Raw genomic sequence first — 18,883 nt, 5'->3', positions numbered from 1 at the left:
GAGAGAGAGAGAGAGAGAGAGAGAGAGAGAGAGAGAGAGAGAGAGAGCGAGAGAGAGAGACACACACACACACACCGACACACAGTATCTAGACAAACATCATCATCAGAGCATCTCTTCTCTTTCATCTCATCTTTTTCATCCTCTCTGTCCGGTGCTCACCTGACTGGCTCGTAGTGAAATTGATGCTTGTGTATCGAGCTGGAAAAGGACTCAGAGCTGACACCTCATTCATGGCTTGCACCTGTCAATAAGAAGAACACACAGACGTGACACACAAAGCCTTTTTTCTATTTACTTTTATGACATGCTTGTTTGAGAAACAAAGCCTCACAGCTGTGTTGGCCAGTCAACAAACGCCAGTAAATGGGAAATATCTGCCCATTATGAATAAGAAATAAGCTGTGATTTAGTTGAGTTTGCCCAAGCTAAATAATACATGTTGCTGTGTATTTGGAGCTTATAGAATAATGTGCCACAGAGGACCTGCCTCCTCTGTGGCTCCAGGAAATGTTTCAGCAATCAATGTTTAAAACGCTTTGTTGTCCAGGTGCTGAGTCCAAAAAAAAGGCTGTGTCCTTGTCTCACAAGGACACAGTATTTTTTTAAATTTCATTTCAATGAAAGGAAGCATTTTTACAGTGTTATGGATCCTTGAAACATTCACAAAACTTTCTTTAAAAAGCTTCCAACTGGCCCCATTGATTCAGTCCAAACAGTATTACTGTAAAAAACAACTCTCAAGACGGTTTTAGACTGTCTTTTTATGTTATAGATATACATATATTTATCTACAAGGTAATAAGGGAGGGTTGTGTGCCTGTGACAGACAGTTTTCCACAGTACCTGTATGAGATAAGTGACTCTGGTCAGCAGATTGTTGAGGGTGACCTTGGTTTGTTTCAGGTTCGTCTGAGAGGGGCTGAAGGTCACGCCCTCTCCACACCAGGAGCACGCCGCCGGGTTGGTGAAGGTGGCTGTGGGGCAGATGCGACACACCACTCCGTACCACACTTCACTGCGGCCTCCCATGTCCACTGGAGGGCGCCACCTTAAGGACACCCCACCATCGGCGCTCTCATACTCCCAAGACATAGAGACCGGAGCAGATGGAGGAGCTGGGGAGAAGATAGAGAGAAGGCGAGAGGTTTGAAATACATAATGTAAGCGGCGGACACTTAGGTGGAAGCACCTGCTAAAAAGTTTAAGATATGAAAAAAAGCTGGCAAAGACATTGAACCAAGTTAAGTATAATGGAAAGAACGTTATGAAACAAAGTTTGACCGTGACACAATTTAAGTGAGCAGAGAAACTAAATACTTTACAGTTTTCTTCTGCTGGTGGAATTAAACTTCCATTATGTTATGATAAAAAAATGATTCTGTGCATCTCAGTTCTCACAGTCTGAGTAGATGACAATGACCAATGAGGCCCCTTGAACACATCCCAGAGAGCCCAGCATAAATAAACAAACCAACAAAGCTCACTTGTGCAGGCGGAAGAGTTGGCATCATTGGCTGCCCGGTAAAATCCGCTGCGACATTCACACACACTCGATCCCTCTTGGCTGGTTCTGCTGTTGGAGGGACACACCGAGCAGGGAATGGAGCCCGCAACGGACTTGAAGTAGCCCACCGGACAGGCTGCAGAGGGACACGAAGAGACACTGAGCTTCATTCTCAGTTTACAATCAAATAGCCTAAATGAAGTGTTCACTTTGAAGGGCCTTTCACACAAAATGTGGCAACAGCACCACTGTTCTTTGGAACCTATCATTTCCAATGGCTTGCGTGGCGCCAAGACGGCTTTTCGTAGCGTCAAGCAAAGCAGCGCAGCATGCCGAGATGTTCGCTGTACCTAGCCGCAAGTCCAAACCGTCTCCTGTCTGAGAGTCAGTGATGTCTAGTTCTGTGCCAAGTAGGAGTCAGCAGGGTTTCAATGCTGTATAATACTGTCTCTCTACTGATTTTACTAATTACTGCAACACATCTTCCTCCAGAGCGAAGGAACCAGTGTGAAATTAGACACAAGAATATGGGGCAGAGAAAAAACTAAAATAAAGATGTGGTATCACATTTAACTGAAGCTGTGATATTTTTTAAACCTTGAAAAATTAGGGTCAGAAAAATAAATGAACAAACTGAAATGTTTTGTAAAATTCTAACCAAACTAAAAAATTAGTTATATTTGCAGCTGAAACACATTAAAAGTATCAGTATCAGAGGTTGAAAGTTCATTTTTGGCCTTGGATCACAGTTAAAAACAATATTAACTCAAGGTCTGTACTCACTTTTGCTCAAATGATCATAATAATTGATTAGGTGTGTAAATAAATAGTGTAAAAGAAGAAAACATTCAGCATACATGAAGCGGAAATTCATTTGGGTTATCATTAACAAAAAGCACACTAGTTCAAATATTTTCCACATCCTTGATTTGATTGAAAGTTATACATAAAACACCTATTTTGACCTCACAAGAACCACATAAACCTTTCAAATCCTAAATACCACAAACTATTTTTGGGGAAAGCATCACTTTCGTCTTGGTTTGCGGTTCCCATTGAGTCAAAAGTTCATCTAAAACATAGCGGCCTGCTGTTTGTTGTTGGGTTTTGTCTTGCACAGTCATTTACAGAGGAAGTGGCTCGCGTTAGCAGACAGCAGCAAAACCACCAGTCGACACACTCAAGTTCAAAGTGACCAAGCTGACCCTGTATGCCATAGTTTTGAGAGACGGACTTCTTCGTTTTCTAGCAGAGAGTGAGATGAGATGATTAATGTAACTCTCGTGTTTGGTTTTTCTACGAGTTACACAAATGAGTTACTACGTGTTAATTAGTTTTAGAGCTTAGAGGATCTAGTAAGTCGATTTTGTTAATTTGGACAGAGCCAAGGCTAGCTTTGCCCCTGTTTCCAGACTTTGTGCTAAGCCAAGCTAACCAACTGCTGGCTTTACCCTTACATTTAATGGACATATGTGAGAGCTTAATACATCTTCTCAACTAACTCTCCACCAGAAAGTGAATAAGCATTTACCCAAAAATGTTTAATTATTCCTGTAAAATGGGGGTGGATTTTTCTCAACCTGTGAAGGAAAATGTTAATCTAATTTAAAATATATTTTTCACCAAATCCCATTATAGTCACGGTAGAATGTGTAATTATTCCAGAATAAGAAAGAAAATAGAGTAGAAACTTAATACAGTAATAATTAATTGTATGATAATCCTTGAATCGAGTGATGTAATCCAATAAAAGATCAAATCAATTTAAGTTCAAAGCATGCATAACTCTATTTCTCTCCCTCTCTCTCTCTCTCTCTCTCTCTCTCTCTCTCTCTCTCTCTCTCTCACACACACACACACACACACACACACACACACACACACACACAGAAAATACCATTTGAACCTGCAGGCTGTTATCCTGAACTGATGTGTTTTACAGTGGAAAATCCGTGAAATGTGGCAGTTGTTAACGTCAAAAGTAGGACAGCTGAACGCTGAGGTCAAAATAACACACACACTTCATGCTGCTGTGTGCCGCAGCTCCGAGTGCTCGTCCTGAGCAGGACTATGAGAACATTGAGAGTTGTGCCTTCAGGCTGGTCTGCTGCCATTTTGACTGCGTGAACGCCTAAAGCAGAGTCAACTACAGGTTGCATCGTTCAAAAACAGCTCCTTTTCTCTGTGAGCTATAAATGTAGAGTGTGTTTGTGTTCACAGACAGCCAGGCCTTCTTGAATCTCTGTGTGTGTAAATGGCACACCTGATAACACCCGACGAACAGCTTTAAATAAGGATCCTCTCATGTGTTATTAAAACAGAGGGATGGAAGAGAGAGGATGAGTGTGTGCTCTTTATGGTCAGCAGGAATGAACCCCTCACCTTGTTTACATAACCTTGTCAAGAACATTTATCAAATGTGACACACTGTTTGTGTGTGTGGATGCATGTGTGTATATACTAGATGGTGTCTGGGAGAAGAAGATAAGACGGTAAGAAGTGAAAGAGGGCAAGGAATAAACAGATAAAAGGCTTTCTGTGTTCTCACTTGTCTCAGAGAGCTGGCTTTGCTTTCAAACAGGTGTGAAAAGGAGAAAAAAAAGGAGATGGAGGGTAAAAGGATGTCGAGAGATCACAGAGGGAGAATATACTAGAAAAGGGGAAGAAGTGAACATAGAGAAGGATGGCCCAAGACAGCTGTAGGATGAACAGTGGGATTATGTATATGAGCGCCAGATGATGGGTGAAAAAAACGAGAAAAGAGGAGAGCGAAACATCCTCCTTCCTCAATCTTTTATGTCCCAGCTGCACATTACCAAATGTGTTCACTTACGGCTCTGACACGAAACATGACTTTGCTACAAAGCCTCTCTTCGGCGTTACGAGCTCCGGCAACAACTTAACCCCCCCTCCCCCTCCTCTCATCTTCATCCATCTGATTACAGCAGCCAATGAGAGTGCAAGTCCTCTGCCCTCTTGCATGATGTGCAACCCCCATCCCCCCACTGTCGGCTAACATCCATCTATCTCCCAGCTATAAAGTAGACAATTCAAGGCCATAATGGCAGCAGACACAGATGCCTTTACATCATACATCAGTACACTCATGGAAAGTAAGAAGAGAAGTGAAGAAGAGAGGGATTAAAGCGAGGGTTGATGATAAAAACATGGATATTGTAGTGTATGACAGTAACAATAAGAGATATAAGTAATTCATTTTTTAATGAATCAACTTACAAATAAGAGCTGAACTGATCACTCGATTAAGTGATTACTCCATTGTCAGAAAATTACTACTAAATGTAATTGAGTAATTGTTTCAGCCAAAAATGAGCGAGCTCCAGCTTCATATATGTGAGGTTTTGCCCCTTTTTATGTTTTATATGATCTTAAACTAAATATCTTTGGGTTTTGGACAAAACATAAGCAATTTAAAGATGTCATGCTCAGCTTGGAGAAATATAGATGAGCAAATAATCTAAAAAAAAATCAGACGAAAATAATCCTAATTTGCCGCTCTACTCACAAATGTTGAGAGCTACTAACAACTGGAGTCATATTGCTTGCAGGTGCCAATGCAGCAACATCAATATTTCAGAGATGACATGGCAATTGAAGAACAACAAAATGAGAAAAATCCAAAAATCCAATAACACAGAATAAGACAGATGTATAAATGGATAGAGAATGACTTGGGGGAAAAGGATTATTTTAGCAAAGGCTCCATGAAAACAAAATCAAATCCTGTTAAGAGAAAAAACAAGTACAATTGAACACTGAAAATAATTTCTGAGGAGATAAACAGAAATAGAAAAAAGACAGCAATAAGGTGAGTCATTGACATTAACATAATACTTTGGTTTGTAGATCGTTGACCCAATTTCTCTTTTTCTCTGCTCTCTCCCTGTTTCATGCACTCATTCCCTCTTTTGGCTCGCAGCATAATCTCTCTCTCTCTCTCTCTCTCTCTCTCTCTCTCTCTCTCTCTCTCTCTCTCTCTCTCTCTCTCTCTCTCTCTCGGACCTATGAGACCTCGGCCGACATAAGCTCGGTCACAGATGCAACTACACAACAGAGAGATGAGCACGCATGGTTCCAACCGTAAATGTCTCCCCTGCGTCTCTCCATCCATTATTGTTCCTCTACCTTCTGTTGTTGAGTGCAGTCAGAGACAACAGACACATACACTGGATCACATGTGCTATAATAATTGATTTGATTTCCGTATAAGCTCCATCAGCACACAGGCATATGTAAAAGCAAACAATGCTTTGAATTTCTCATTCATAAGCAGCTCTTCACAGATCATGAACTAGGTGGGCTTTATTTAAACAGAAAGCTATTTCCTGTCCTGCACATATTAAAACAAAAAATACTGCAAATTATTAAATTCCACAGCATGTTTTAGACATATCCTACAAATCCTATATGTTTAAATAAAAATGTAAGTAAAACGAGACATACTGTATTTCACACACTTAATATTGCAAGTTCCCATAAGTTGAATGAGGCAGCAAGTCTTTGTAATGCAAACCTCTATGTGAAAGAAAATCTGTGTGGACAAAAATGACAATTACACCAAGGATATTACACAAATTATACTAATTGTAAGTGGATGTGTATATATAGACCTTTGGGAGATTATCATTTTCAATGTTAGACTTCTCTTTTTCTTTTCTATGCTGCCTTTGTCCTGCTCCTGGCCAAATGAGGTTTGATGAGCACATTATTCACCTTTTTAATAAAATAATAGCTTATTCTTACATCTAGCAGTTACTGAGCAACATTATCAATCATTAGGAGTGTTGTGTGGGTCCAATATTCCCTCTCTTTTAGCTCTGTTTTTGGTCTCCTGAGGGAAATATTTGACTATTTAGCTGTTAAATGCTCCACTAGTCTCTAACGGTGTCTGTCTGCTCTATGGTGCGGATCAAATAGTAAACAGTGTTTTTTTTAGTTTTTTTTTTAGGTTTTTCTGCTGGAATCGACACTATGACAGTTAAGCTAAACAAAATGCTGAATTCGCTATAAATCTCTGCCAAGATATTTTTAGTTAGATGCCCCAAATAAGGTCTGTGGTGAAAACAAGCTTAAGAGATTTTACCATTTTATTCTACGACATAAAACACACAAGTAAATACTCCACTCATGAATTTTGAAGCGTGTTTTAAAAAAGGCGGTTGCTAACATGTGGCTAAATTAGACTAACATTAGTCCACCTTTAGCTTAGTGGTTGTGACGTGAAGTCATGCGACCGTGGTGTAGTTCTTTAGATAGCCTAACATCAGCTTTTTACTTCTAGCGATTGCATTTACCCTCATAAAAGTGGCGTTCATTTGTGAAGATTATCTTGCTGAACAAAATGTGAAATTATCATAAACGTTTGTTTGCCACAGAGCTTATTTTCTGCAATAATCCAAAATCAAGTGGAAAAATCCAATTGGCTTTTTGTTGAGGTTATCTTATCATTACACTACTTGCTCTTATGATCCAACATGCTAAATAAATGTCTGTTGTGATGTAGATACGCGTGATCAGGATCGTTTGTCATTATCGCCTGTACTCTCCCACAGAGAGGACCAGCCTGCAGTCTCATTGATCGTCTCACTAAACTAAGTCCGGCTCAATGCTTGATCTTTATTGACTGGAAAAGCAACTGAATGTCAACATTGCTAATAAGTATCCATTTGACATATCACAGTGGATAATAATTATGAAGAAATGCTGGAAATGTTTTAATCTGAAGAAAGTCTCGCCTACTGTCTGCTTTGAGGAAGGTATCCATGCTGTTTGGTGAAAAGTGTATTTTTGGGACCAGGGAAGAGTCAATCATCACACTCAAAATACTATCAAGCTTGCACTCTTACTTTTACTTCCTCCCCTGGCCAAATGTTCTTGTTTTCCGCCACAACAAGCCTCAGGATAGTCAGTGGACGTGTCTGTGCTAAGAGCGACCGTTCTGGGCGACAAATCAGGACAATCTGACGTGTTGAATATTTCAGCAGCACTCCACAGAAAACATCAACATGTGTCCAAATGAACTCAGAGCCCATTTGAGCATTCAGCACTAATCCGTGTCCCAAATCCTCGACAGTGGCTTAATGTTTGAGAGGGAAGGAGCTTGTCTGAGGACGATGTACTGCCAGCTCAGACCAACTCGGGGAGCCCAACACTAAGGGACTGTTTCATGTTTGGCTGAACAGGTGTAATTGTGTCTCATGCTCAGTCGTGTTTCCGCTTGTTCTCTCTGCCTCTCCGTCTCCCTTGTGGGATACAAATGTCAAAGGATGAAATCATCGGACAGCTGCTGCTTGTCGTATGCCTCTGTCCTTATCATCTTTCAGAAGACTGAAGATGAATTTTTATCCAAAACGGAGCTTTGAATGCCACAGCGACTGTATAGAAGCCGGATGTTCTTTTAGACTTGCTTGTGATAAACAGCTTCATGAATAGTTAAGGGAATGATCTTTAAATGCCTGTCTGCCAAAATGCCAGCTGTGTATTAATAAGTGTTTGATGTTTCAGTTGGTTATTTAATTCATCATCAGTCCAAATGGTGTCGTGTTGTTTTGGTGAGTCTGAATTAACAGAATGATCGGGCATCACGCATGTAGTAGATTAAAAGATGTCTGTAAAGTTTTTTACCCTAGCTCCTCTAAGTGTTTTGGTCATTTCTAATGTTTCAATTTCATTTCAAAGAGATAAGTTATGAACGATGGGGATGTTCTGTGTTCTTTTCAGTGGTTTAAGTGGGTGGGGCTTCATTGGAAAAACATGACGTTGAGTAATTAGCATATACCAATCAGGATTCTGTTAAATTTGCATCAATATCTAATGACAGTCGTGGGGCTGTTTGCTTAATGTTGCTTTCAATCAAATCTGATCAAACCACAACCACACAGTCCTAATGACGCAGGTGCAAGTTAAGATTTTGAGTGTTCTTTTAAATGAATCTAAAGTCTCTTATTTGTCCCTTAAAATGATGTCGTGCTTGAGGGGGCAAAGCTGCGCTGGGATTTAGTATTCTCACATGGATATCAAACATTAACTCTCACTATAGTGATTTACTTAAATAGCAAGAAGCCCAATACAACTTAATAAATGGAGACAATACATCCTCACAGCGTACTGGTCAGTGTGCTAAATAATGTCTTCAATGAAATGCATGTAGGTTAAGATGAGGCACTTGTAAGTGGAAAGAAATCAGTCAGTTTACTTCTTGATAAAGTGTTCATAGTGCTGCAGAATGGAATGCCTTTAATTACAGCTTCCAACCAATACGTGCGTGTAGTGCATTCCTTTGCTCGCCTTGAGCTATTATTAAATGTCCTTGGTGCTTAATTCAAACTGGAACAAAATGTACAAGTTTAAATAGTTAGGAAAGTTTGGTGCTCCACTTTCTGGTGAGAACAAGGATCGGCTACTGTTAATAATTCCTCACGACTGCATCGCCAGTTAACCATCTGCCTCTTTTCTCAACATTCCCAGGGAGCCAGAGCGGACAACAATGTAATGATGCCAATCCACATCATTAGTCAGTGAAGTGATCAACAAAACATAATCAAATCAGAGTTGGAACAAAAAGCCGGAGCAGCGTGGGCAGCAATGTGTTAGATCATTCATAGACCGTCACTGGGAGCCTTTGCTCCGGCAGCTGAACTGTGTCGATGGGTGATTTGTCAGTAAATATCAATCAAATGCAGACAAGTAGAAGTGGCGGGCCGAGTGCAGATGTAAGCATGAACACATTTCACAGCTGACTTGGCAGGATTGGAGGATTAATTGTGCTGGAGGTAGTTAGACTTTGAGGGCCCCTGTGCAAGGGAGCTGAGCAATTATGGCCATTGAAATTCCTGGTGGGCTTCGTTTTTTTTAACTATAATCCCGGCATTTACAGACGTATGTGGAAAGCGCACATCAGCCATGCAGCAAGAGACACTTGAGCATAATCACTTATCCGCACAAAGAGACAATCATCCACTCTTTTGCCTTCCCAACTTTAACGTTTTTTTGCCTGCTCTGTTAAGTCATTAACTTGCATCCTCCTATCTTTCACTCTCCCTCCACCTCTCCCTGTTTTCCCTACACTCCCCCTCTCTCCCCTGCGGTTTCTGTCACTTGTTCATAGACGAGTGGCCTTTACATCGCCATGACCTAAATGTGTCACTTCCCTCTCACTGTGGCTCTCTCTCCCTCTCTTCCTCTCCTTCCTCCTCCTCCTGCTCTCTCCTGATATCCCTTCCTGTCCGTCTGGACATCTCTCAAATTTTTTTCTACTTCTTTTTTCCCCCCCACTCACACACACTTTCAGAAGTGAAAATGTTTTTGACCACTTTTGCAATTGCTGACCATTGCCTCTCCTCTCTTCTACTCTCTAGTAAAGTTAGCAGTAAATTACCAATTTAACAGCTTCGTATGCCTGTAAAACTCTATTTAACTCACCATTTTCTATTTATTACAGAATATATGCAAATGTTACATCACTAAAAATTCACTGCATGGATACAATAGTGCCTCTCCTCTTCTCATCTCAAACTAACCCTGCCCTCGTTTCCCTCTGGTCTCTACATCAAACACAGTCAGAGTGACAGCAGCTCCTCTCAATATTGATCCAGACGCTACGTATCGTAGCAAATACCAAGAAGAGAACTGATAGGAAGTCAAGAGTGATTAACAGTTTTTATTTTTGGATACATTTTAGTTCAAACGAGCTTGAACAGAGTCACTGTACGTGCATTTAAAGGTGAAATTCACTGATTAAAGGATCAGGAAACAGGAAACGGTTAATTAGGGCTGTCACATTTTCAATTAGAAAGTCAAACTACTTTAGAAGATGGGCAAAAAATCGAATATTTTATCTGTAACGACTTGTTCAAAATTCACATGATGCATGCAATAGGCCAATGCTTGAAATCCATTCATAAAACACATTATCTATCTATCTGATCCACTGCATGTCATGTTGCCCCCTCAGTTAACTATTGTTGTTCTTTTGGATTCAATGCCATAGACGGAAAAACTCAAAATAATTTGGACAATTTATATACTTTTAAGTTTTTGAAAAAACATGCCGGCTCTACTCCACCTGTGGAAACTGTTGTATGATGCTTTGTAACTTTGAGCTGCATGATGGGAAGTGTAGGAGCCTAGAAGTGTCTTTAGAGTCTAACCATATCTCGTCCTTTGCTGAATCAATTTTAACAATTTTTTCTTTGATGTGTCTCACCAGAGTTACCGAGGTGCATTACTAAATCGCTTTTTAAACCATTGTAAAAAGGCTGATGTACTGTAGCTACTTTACACGGGAAGTGAAATGAACATGATGAGGAATCGGGCCGATCAGTATATTCTTTGACTTACCCAAGCAGGCAGATCCATTGAGGTTATGCTCATAGCCTTCATCACAGACGCATCCCCCTACAGGAACCATCCACTCCCCTTCAGCATTGCAGTGCATTCGAGGGGGCGTGCCTCCCTGTGCTTTACTGTGGGGGACACATGTCCCGCTCAGGGGAACTAAGGCAGTCGGCTCAGCCCCTGAGGGAGTTGCAGGGTAGGATGCCAAGTACACGCTGGTGGCCGGACAGCGCCGATAGAAGACTGACACACCCATGAGGGAAACACAAGCTCCACTGTCAACGACAGCCAGGACGAATCTGAAACAAGGGTCATATGTTAAGATGGGGGACATTTAGTCCCTTGGGAGTGATAATGTTAGTAAAACATGAGCAACATAGTGAAGCACACAGTGATGATTACCCATTGCGTGTGAGTGGGGCAAAGCTGCGCGTCTTGATGTTGATTCGGCTGTATCTGTTGGGCTGATACTGGTGAGGTGAACTGGGCTCCACCTTGGAGAAACTCTTATCAGCCGCGATGGTGTCAATCTTCACCCAACCCTCCCTGGTGTCCTTCTCTCCGTCGGACGGCTGTGGTGAGGAAAGAACAGCGTGGACAGCAGCCGTTGGAGGGAAAGATAATTAGCGGTCAAGAGAAAACAAATTAGCATGGAGGGAATGTGTGAGAGGAAGGACAGAGGTCAATAAAAGGAAGACGATGAATGCTAAAATGAGCTGGTTGATAGGAAACATACAGTGTATCTAACTAAAATGGAAGGAGTCTCTGTCTGCATGTCTGTCCTTCGATTTACTCAATAGCCCTTCATCCAATCGACTGCACACTTGGCGGGTGTATTGCTGAGGATTCAAGGAAGTGCACTGTCGAGTGGACCTCTTTAGAACCACGGGACACAGTAGTGCGTTATGTACACACTGTGTAGAGTATTAAGAGGGGACCCCTGTTACTCCCCCACACAGCACGCTGGGTTCATCTTGCTCTCTGTTGCTCATTACAGTACATTCAACAACAGATAAAGAAAGAGAGACCGGAGATCTACGGACACATGTATTAGTCATTTTCTGATCCGATCGTCTTCACGCTTGGCAAATGTATTGCTGAGGACCCAAGGAAGAGCAGTTTTGAGTGTGAGCTCTTGAGATCTACGGGACATATTTACTAGTAGCGTGTTACGAAGTACACACTGTGTAGTTTATTGAGGCGACCACTATTAAATGTTACACCACTGAACAGCATGCAGCAATACCGGAGGCCAAGCAACTAGCCCGTTCCGAACGGACACACGCACTAGTAAAATCAAAAACGAATTAAAGAAAAGGGAAAATGACATGATGAAATACAAGCTCAGACTTTGTTGTATTCTTCCTAGGCACATGAATAATTAGAAGAGTAAACGTTGACTTGTATGTATGCAGGTCCCAGTGGGGGTTCGTGCTCAAGTCCCTGTGATGACTTTCAGCGCTGCAGTGCTTCCTGAGTCTTCTGTGACTCTCGTCTGATTCCTCATCAGGCTTTGATTTACATTTTTAAAAAGCATCTCACTTCCCTAAGAAGAAATGCATTCATACAAATGCTGCATCCCTCCCACTGCGACTGCACATGTAGCTCAGGCAATTCAGACTCGGTAGCTCAAAATGTGACAAGCAATGTGACTAAATGCATAAATAAATAAAACATTTTTGGACAGTTAGTGTGAGTCAGACAGGCCTCATCGACAATACATGAGGTTCAGAGAGCTTCCTGCAATGAGTGTAAAATGGTCACAGTTGTATATTTTATGCCTTAAAGATATAATTAGTGGGACTGAAGTGACATTTCCGGAGACCGCCGCGGCACATTTTAGCATTTTGTAAACCACAGTCCTCAACAAGTATGTGCTTCACACCAGTGTTTCATTCTCAGTTTTTCTTGACAAGCCCAACAATAATCAGGATGATTATACATTTACTCCTTGTCGTGAGATGATGGGAGGTTTTGCAGTTTTGGAGTAACATGAGCACAACATCAATAGAAATTGCATTTTACTTTGCTTTATGATTCTTTCTGTTGAAGTAAATAGCTGGGAAAGAGGGCCTGTTGAACTGCAATAATCTGGATTCAAACTGGGGCCGGGGTTTTGCCTCACCTCAGCTGCCCAGGTCCTCTCCAGCTCTCTCTGGGAGTCGGCCTGTTTGTAGTACAGGGTGAGTGTCTCTCGGCAGGTGGGTGATGGTGATCGAAGGCTGGCGCAGTCACGCACCGAGAAACGCAGCGTGACGAACACCCGTGGAGCAGAGTGGCGTAACAGGAAGGGCGTAGCCAACCAGTTGTCTTGAATACGGGGATTTTGGTTGACATTACAGACCTCGAAGGTTCGTATGAGCTTCCCCCGGTCGTCCAGGACACTGACCTCATCCCACTGAGAGAGACAGAAACAATATTATGAGCTTGTGTAAACCCAACTTGGTAAAAGAGAAACATGATCTTAAGCAGGGAGCTCTGGAATAAGCTTGTGTAAAGTCTAAAAACCCTGCTGTGTTTATGGTTTGTCCACAGTTCAGATTCATCCTTATATCTCTAAAGATAGTTTACATCTCTCAAGGTAAATATTGAACATATTGCCGGTGTTGCTGACATGTGGGCCCTGTCCTTTACTAACATCACACACTGTTGTTTGACATCTTTATCACTAGTGAGATAAGTATAATAGAGTATTTGATTTGTTCTGATATAACACAAACACTATTATTGAATCTGTAAGTGAAAAGCTGTTCTTTTACTGTCCCCAGTGAAGTAGGCCATCTCTATGTCCTAGTTATCCACTATAGACCTTCTATGTCTAATTAGGTAATCAATGATTATAAAACCACTAGTTAATTAAATCACTTGAGCCATTCATTTAGAACATACACTTGTTCAAGTGTTACAGACAAAGCTGTAATAATCAAGAGACAATTAATTTCTACCAAAAAACAAAACACATTTCCTCTCTTCTACTGGAATCTAACCATTCAGATCATTTCAGTTTCATGTGTCTACTGTTTATGGTGCGAGAGAGAGTTCTATTTAAACTAAATAGATGATGTTGGTATTTCCCAATTGAATGTGTTACAGTAGTATAATTATGTATTATAATAACAATAATTCAGTTTCATAATGTGACAGGTGGTTAGTTTTTCTCTTGCACTAGTTTGGCATTTGCATGTGTATCACTGTTCACATGTGACAGGTGGCAGACACTTGTGTGTCTGACTTGTGGCAGCTGTTGTGTAATAAAACGAGCAGATTCTGTCATATTTTAGGGACTCTGAATACTTCTAGATGCACAAATGGATTGGGGCATGAGTTTTGTAGCTTCATGGAGAAAAAAAACGAGCAGCGCAGAGACACGGCTCTGAATGAAACTCCGTCAGTTGAGTCAAAATGTAAATGTAGGCGAGGGGTTTAGTTTCACCAATTATACAGTACGGTGCCTCCAAGGATGAAAAGGCTCCGCTTTAAGCCTGTGTAGCCCTAAGTGACAAGCAGGGCCTTTTCTGTTGTAACACAGAGGAATTATGCATTAGGCCTCATCATCAGTATTCTCTATGCAACAATGGCAATGGACAAAAGGTCCTGACACCCTATCAGAGTGCATTTGGTATGTGTGTGTTTCCGTGTTTGTGCATGTTAGTGTATCTCTGCGTGCTCATGTCTCTTTCTCTGTGTGGTTCTGACAGCCAGTATGAACAGAAACCTTTGTAGCATCACACATGAGGGAGTGCATTCATATTTGGTCCAATTGGAATAATGATAAGATCAGTGAGCAGATAGAAAGAGTCTGAGGCGCTGTCAGTCTAATGGAGTGAAAGGACAGTTTTCTCTCTCCCGGGCCGTGATTCACTCCCTGTCAGACATGGGGATGAGGGGAATCGGTGGAGGGAACAACAGAGAGCACATGGTGGGATGAAGGGATGTAGATGGGGAGCAGGGGCTGAGAGAAAAGTGGGTGAGTAGTAAACAGAGAGTGTATGTGTGTGAGGTGGCTGCAGCAAAAGCCTGACCATGTGGCAAAAGGCTTAGACTTTCAGGTAGAGAGAGCAGCCGCTGGTATCTGTGTGTGGTATTGCGTGCAGTTTGCTCCTGTACCTTGGTGAAAAAAAACAGCTTTCATTTGTTTTCTGACCTCAAACCCCCCGCCTCTTCCCTCCCTTCCCTATTTCTCACTGTCTCATTTTCTCCCTCCCTTATGAAGAAAGAAAGGGGGGAGGGGGGGAAACGGGGCAGATTGGGGAGGAGGGGTGGATGAAGCGTTGGAAAGAAGAAAAAAATAGGGACGACTCATCTTCGTGATTTAATTTGAACCGAAATGCCAGAGAGCCACGCAATCTCTCCAGTGACAGAGCACTGGGAGGGGCAAGGCCCCGGACGCACATACAAACACGTTGAAGCAAAGAAAAGCACGCACACATACCCAAAGACATATGCATTCGCACACACACACACACACACACACACACAGCAAACACACAATGGAGGAGTAGTGTGTGAAACATGGGGAGGGCAAAAAGACTACAGTAAGAAGTCGACAGTCTGCTGGCTTCACACTGAGGGGAAATAAGCGGCCGAGTGGATATTGAGTTGGGGGGATGAAAGGAAGAATATGAAGCAGAGACCTAGTGGCTCTGGGACTGTGAAGGGCAAAGGGAGGAAAGATTAAAAGAAAGAGAGAGGCAGAGACAAAGAAGCAGAGGGGCTGCCTGTCGGTACATTAAAAGAATGGAGAGACGGCAAGAAGAAGCAGGAGGAGAGCACAGAACAAGAGCCTCAAGCACAAGAAAAGATGGGATGTGAAAAGAAAAGTGAGGAAAGGGTTAAAAAAAGGACACACACACACACACACACACACACACACACACACACACAACCTCCCTTTTTCTCTCCCCCTCTTTTGGTCTGTCTTTCTACTTCTCTCAGCTTGATGCCCCAGGTCAAATAACCATATCTCCATCTCAGAACCACTTCTCATCCAGGGACTATAAAAAAAAAAGAACTCATGCAAATGCTTTACTTGCTGAAAGCACACACACAGACACACACTACTCCACTACCCCCCCCCCCCCCCACACACACACACATCCAATGGATGGTCTCCTATTAGCAGCTGCCATCATGGTTCACGAATTCCTAACACACATGGGGCCCTAATTAATCAAACATCATGTACAATTACGGAGGCCAGGCTGCGGTGATAATGACAGCGCATACAGTTAAACTATAGTGTAAGGTGAGATAAAAGGCTCCATGCGAGTGTGCATGCTCGCCAGATGTTACTTTGAGACTACTGTACTTTCATCTGGTACTTTTTGAGCTGCCAACATGTGAAACTCTGGTGGTAGCTGGTCGCAATTGTCTGCCAAAACTAGCGTGTATAAATGTAGCGTGAAGAGTTATGACTTGTTTTCATTTCACGCACTGTATGATATACTCTAAATTTATACATCAGATGTTTTGCACATAGGATAAGAATAATATTGTTCTGTACTGGTCGGGTAAATGGCATAGCACAGGAATGTCCTCCACAGAAACAAGTACAAGTTCTGTGCTCCAGTTTCTCACATGTAGTTTGACTGATAATCTCAAAGATGATGACAATGAAGAGAATGTGTGTGTGTGTGTGTGTGTGTGTGTGTGTGTGTGTGTGTGTGTGTGTCTGTGTGTGTGTGTGTGTGTGTGTGTGTAATTATGAGCCATATTAGAACTGAGCCACAATCACTCACACATGAACGAACTTAACTGACCCGGGAGCTGACCCTAGCACAGTCACGCAAGCACACGCTCACACACACACACACATATAGCCCCACACACAGATATTTACACAGCTCAAGGCGATGCGGCAACCTTAAATAAAAAGCAGCTCAAAAATGGGAGATCTATGGTTCAATCACTGCAATCTCATCACAGATGAAAACACACAGTACAGACTAATAGAAAAAAAAGCATTTTATCCCTCAAGGATTTCTTGAAGGGAAGGTGAGACCTTGCTCATTCTCAGGCTGTGTGTGCCAAAAGCTCCACCAATCAACATCAGATGGCAGACATCCTGCAAGATAATGACCCCGGCCTTATCCCTTAACGAACGTTTATCCTTATTCCTGATCTGAGATCTGTAACTTTCTGCAAACTGTAATTGTCTGCAGCAATGACATGTCCACAACAAAAATAGCAGAGACTGTTTAGTGGAGGCCTGCTGTTTATTCCTGCTGTTTATTTGAATCATTGCAATCAATGCAGCCTTGAAAAATGTGCCAGCAAGCAAAACGACACGACAGTAGTCACGTTTGATTTTGATGTGTGGATGTCTGTCTCTATCGTAAATAGACTTTTAAGAGCTTGGATGTGTAAGCTTGAATCAACACATCTACAGAGCAGAGTATAGAGATCTTGGCATAAATGTTATTTTTGAAAAACCCAGCTTGGAAATTGATATGTAGTTTAGTTATAATATCAGTTCAGATTGATTGAGATGCACAGACGTGGTTATTCTTCATCGACAAGTCTTTTTTTTCTGATTATACCCAGCACTAAATTGTCATAATTACAGGACCGGGACTAACCTAATAAATAGGGATGTCCTCGGATGAAATAAATTCTTTGTGGACTAATAGTCACACAATTTTGTCGACAGATGTGTAAAACTGAGTTTCTCCACAAAGAACCACACAACAGCACCACTTTAAATCTTGTGTTAACCAGAGATGCATTAACAAAACGACTAAAGACCGATTAGTTGACTAATCGGCTAAGAGGAGGCAGCCCTGCTAATAAACAAACAATTCAAGTCAAACCTTTGATGGTTCTAGCAGCTTAAATGTGACACTTTGCCGCTTTCCTTTGTCTTAAATTATCGTAAACTGAATATATTTTTAACTGGTAGTCAGAAAAAAAAGACAATGTGAGTACATCACCTTAGGCTCCAGAAATTGGTGATGCGAATGTCTCCCTATTTCTGATTAATAAATAAATAGATTAATCAAGAAAATGATCATCAGATTATGTTGAATGTTTACCTCTGCATCAGTTACCTAACAGGACCGTTTTTGTAAAATAATGTGAAATGTATTCTTGTGTTTAATCCCTCATTAGAGTCACAACACAAAGCCCAACAAAGAATGTGATTATAAGAGCACACTTAAAACGGAACCATGTGTAACATGTGCGCAACACATTTGATTGGCCCCCAACATGACTGCTTTAATGCTTCCAACAGCTGGAGAGCACTAGAGAAAGCGAGGTCTGCTTACCCCCGTGTCTGGATAGGTGGTCCAGCCCAGCTCGGAGGTAGACTCTGTTGTGTCCAGCAGCATCACTGAGAGGAAAGGAAGCAGAGACAAGGACAAAGTGTGAGAAAAAGAACAGACAAACAAGTACAGCTTTCGATTTAATGCTATTGATTGCTGCTCAAGAGTTTAAACCAGAATAGAGTGAGTGTTAAAACTAAAAAGCTAAAATTTGGATCTGCTCCAGCAATGCTGAAGTTGAGACAGACTTTGTGAAGTCTTGTTTTTAGGGTTAACAGTCGTTTAACCTTTTACTGGTCTGAGGAACAAGTCCAGGTTGATTCTCTCCCCCATGCCATAAAAGCAGGCAGCGCTCCAGCTGTGTGCATCTGTCAAACCTAATAACCGATTCTGAGCGACGATGCAGTTTGGCACAATGTTCTGGTGTTTAAAAAAATGTAACTGATTGACCTGATGGGGCACCGTGATGAAAGGTCACATTTTCCAACTTTAAAAGGCCATAACAGTTAATGTCACTTTTTGTTGAAACTTAGCAAGCTGATGCTTCTTGTGTCCAAAAGGGAACCATCGTGTTAGGTATTAACAGACATTTGCTCATTTCCAGTGATTTAGAGGGAAAGCACGAGAATAGACATTTTCATGTTGGAGTGTATTTTCCCATAATTTGCTTTTAGGTTTAAGTGCTTTAAAAAGCAAGCTGGCATAAAGATCACACACACACACACACACACACACACACACACACACACACACACAC

General features: G+C 41.7%; 1 protein-coding gene across 1 annotated transcript in view; it reads right to left on the bottom strand.

Moving 5' to 3' along the window:
- Window positions 1-18,883, bottom strand: part of ephb6 (eph receptor B6) — a 35,356-nt gene that overhangs the window by 6,830 nt on the left and 9,643 nt on the right. Inside the window, exons 3-9 of the mRNA XM_031853079.1 lie at window positions 18,130-18,194; window positions 12,990-13,262; window positions 11,267-11,436; window positions 10,868-11,163; window positions 1,488-1,643; window positions 847-1,118; window positions 163-244 (exon numbers count right to left, since the gene is read on the bottom strand). Coding sequence (XP_031708939.1) covers window positions 163-244; window positions 847-1,118; window positions 1,488-1,643; window positions 10,868-11,163; window positions 11,267-11,436; window positions 12,990-13,262; window positions 18,130-18,194 — 1,314 coding nt within the window. The remainder of the gene's footprint in view (window positions 1-162; window positions 245-846; window positions 1,119-1,487; window positions 1,644-10,867; window positions 11,164-11,266; window positions 11,437-12,989; window positions 13,263-18,129; window positions 18,195-18,883) is intronic.

This window comes from Anarrhichthys ocellatus, unplaced genomic scaffold (genome assembly GCF_004355925.1).
Source record: "Anarrhichthys ocellatus isolate YVR2014 unplaced genomic scaffold, GSC_Weel_1.0 scaffold13, whole genome shotgun sequence".
In the NCBI taxonomy this organism is placed as follows: domain Eukaryota; kingdom Metazoa; phylum Chordata; class Actinopteri; order Perciformes; family Anarhichadidae; genus Anarrhichthys; species Anarrhichthys ocellatus.
The sequence above is the reverse complement of the archived record's forward strand: the minus strand, read 5'-3'. Positions and strand labels throughout refer to the sequence as shown.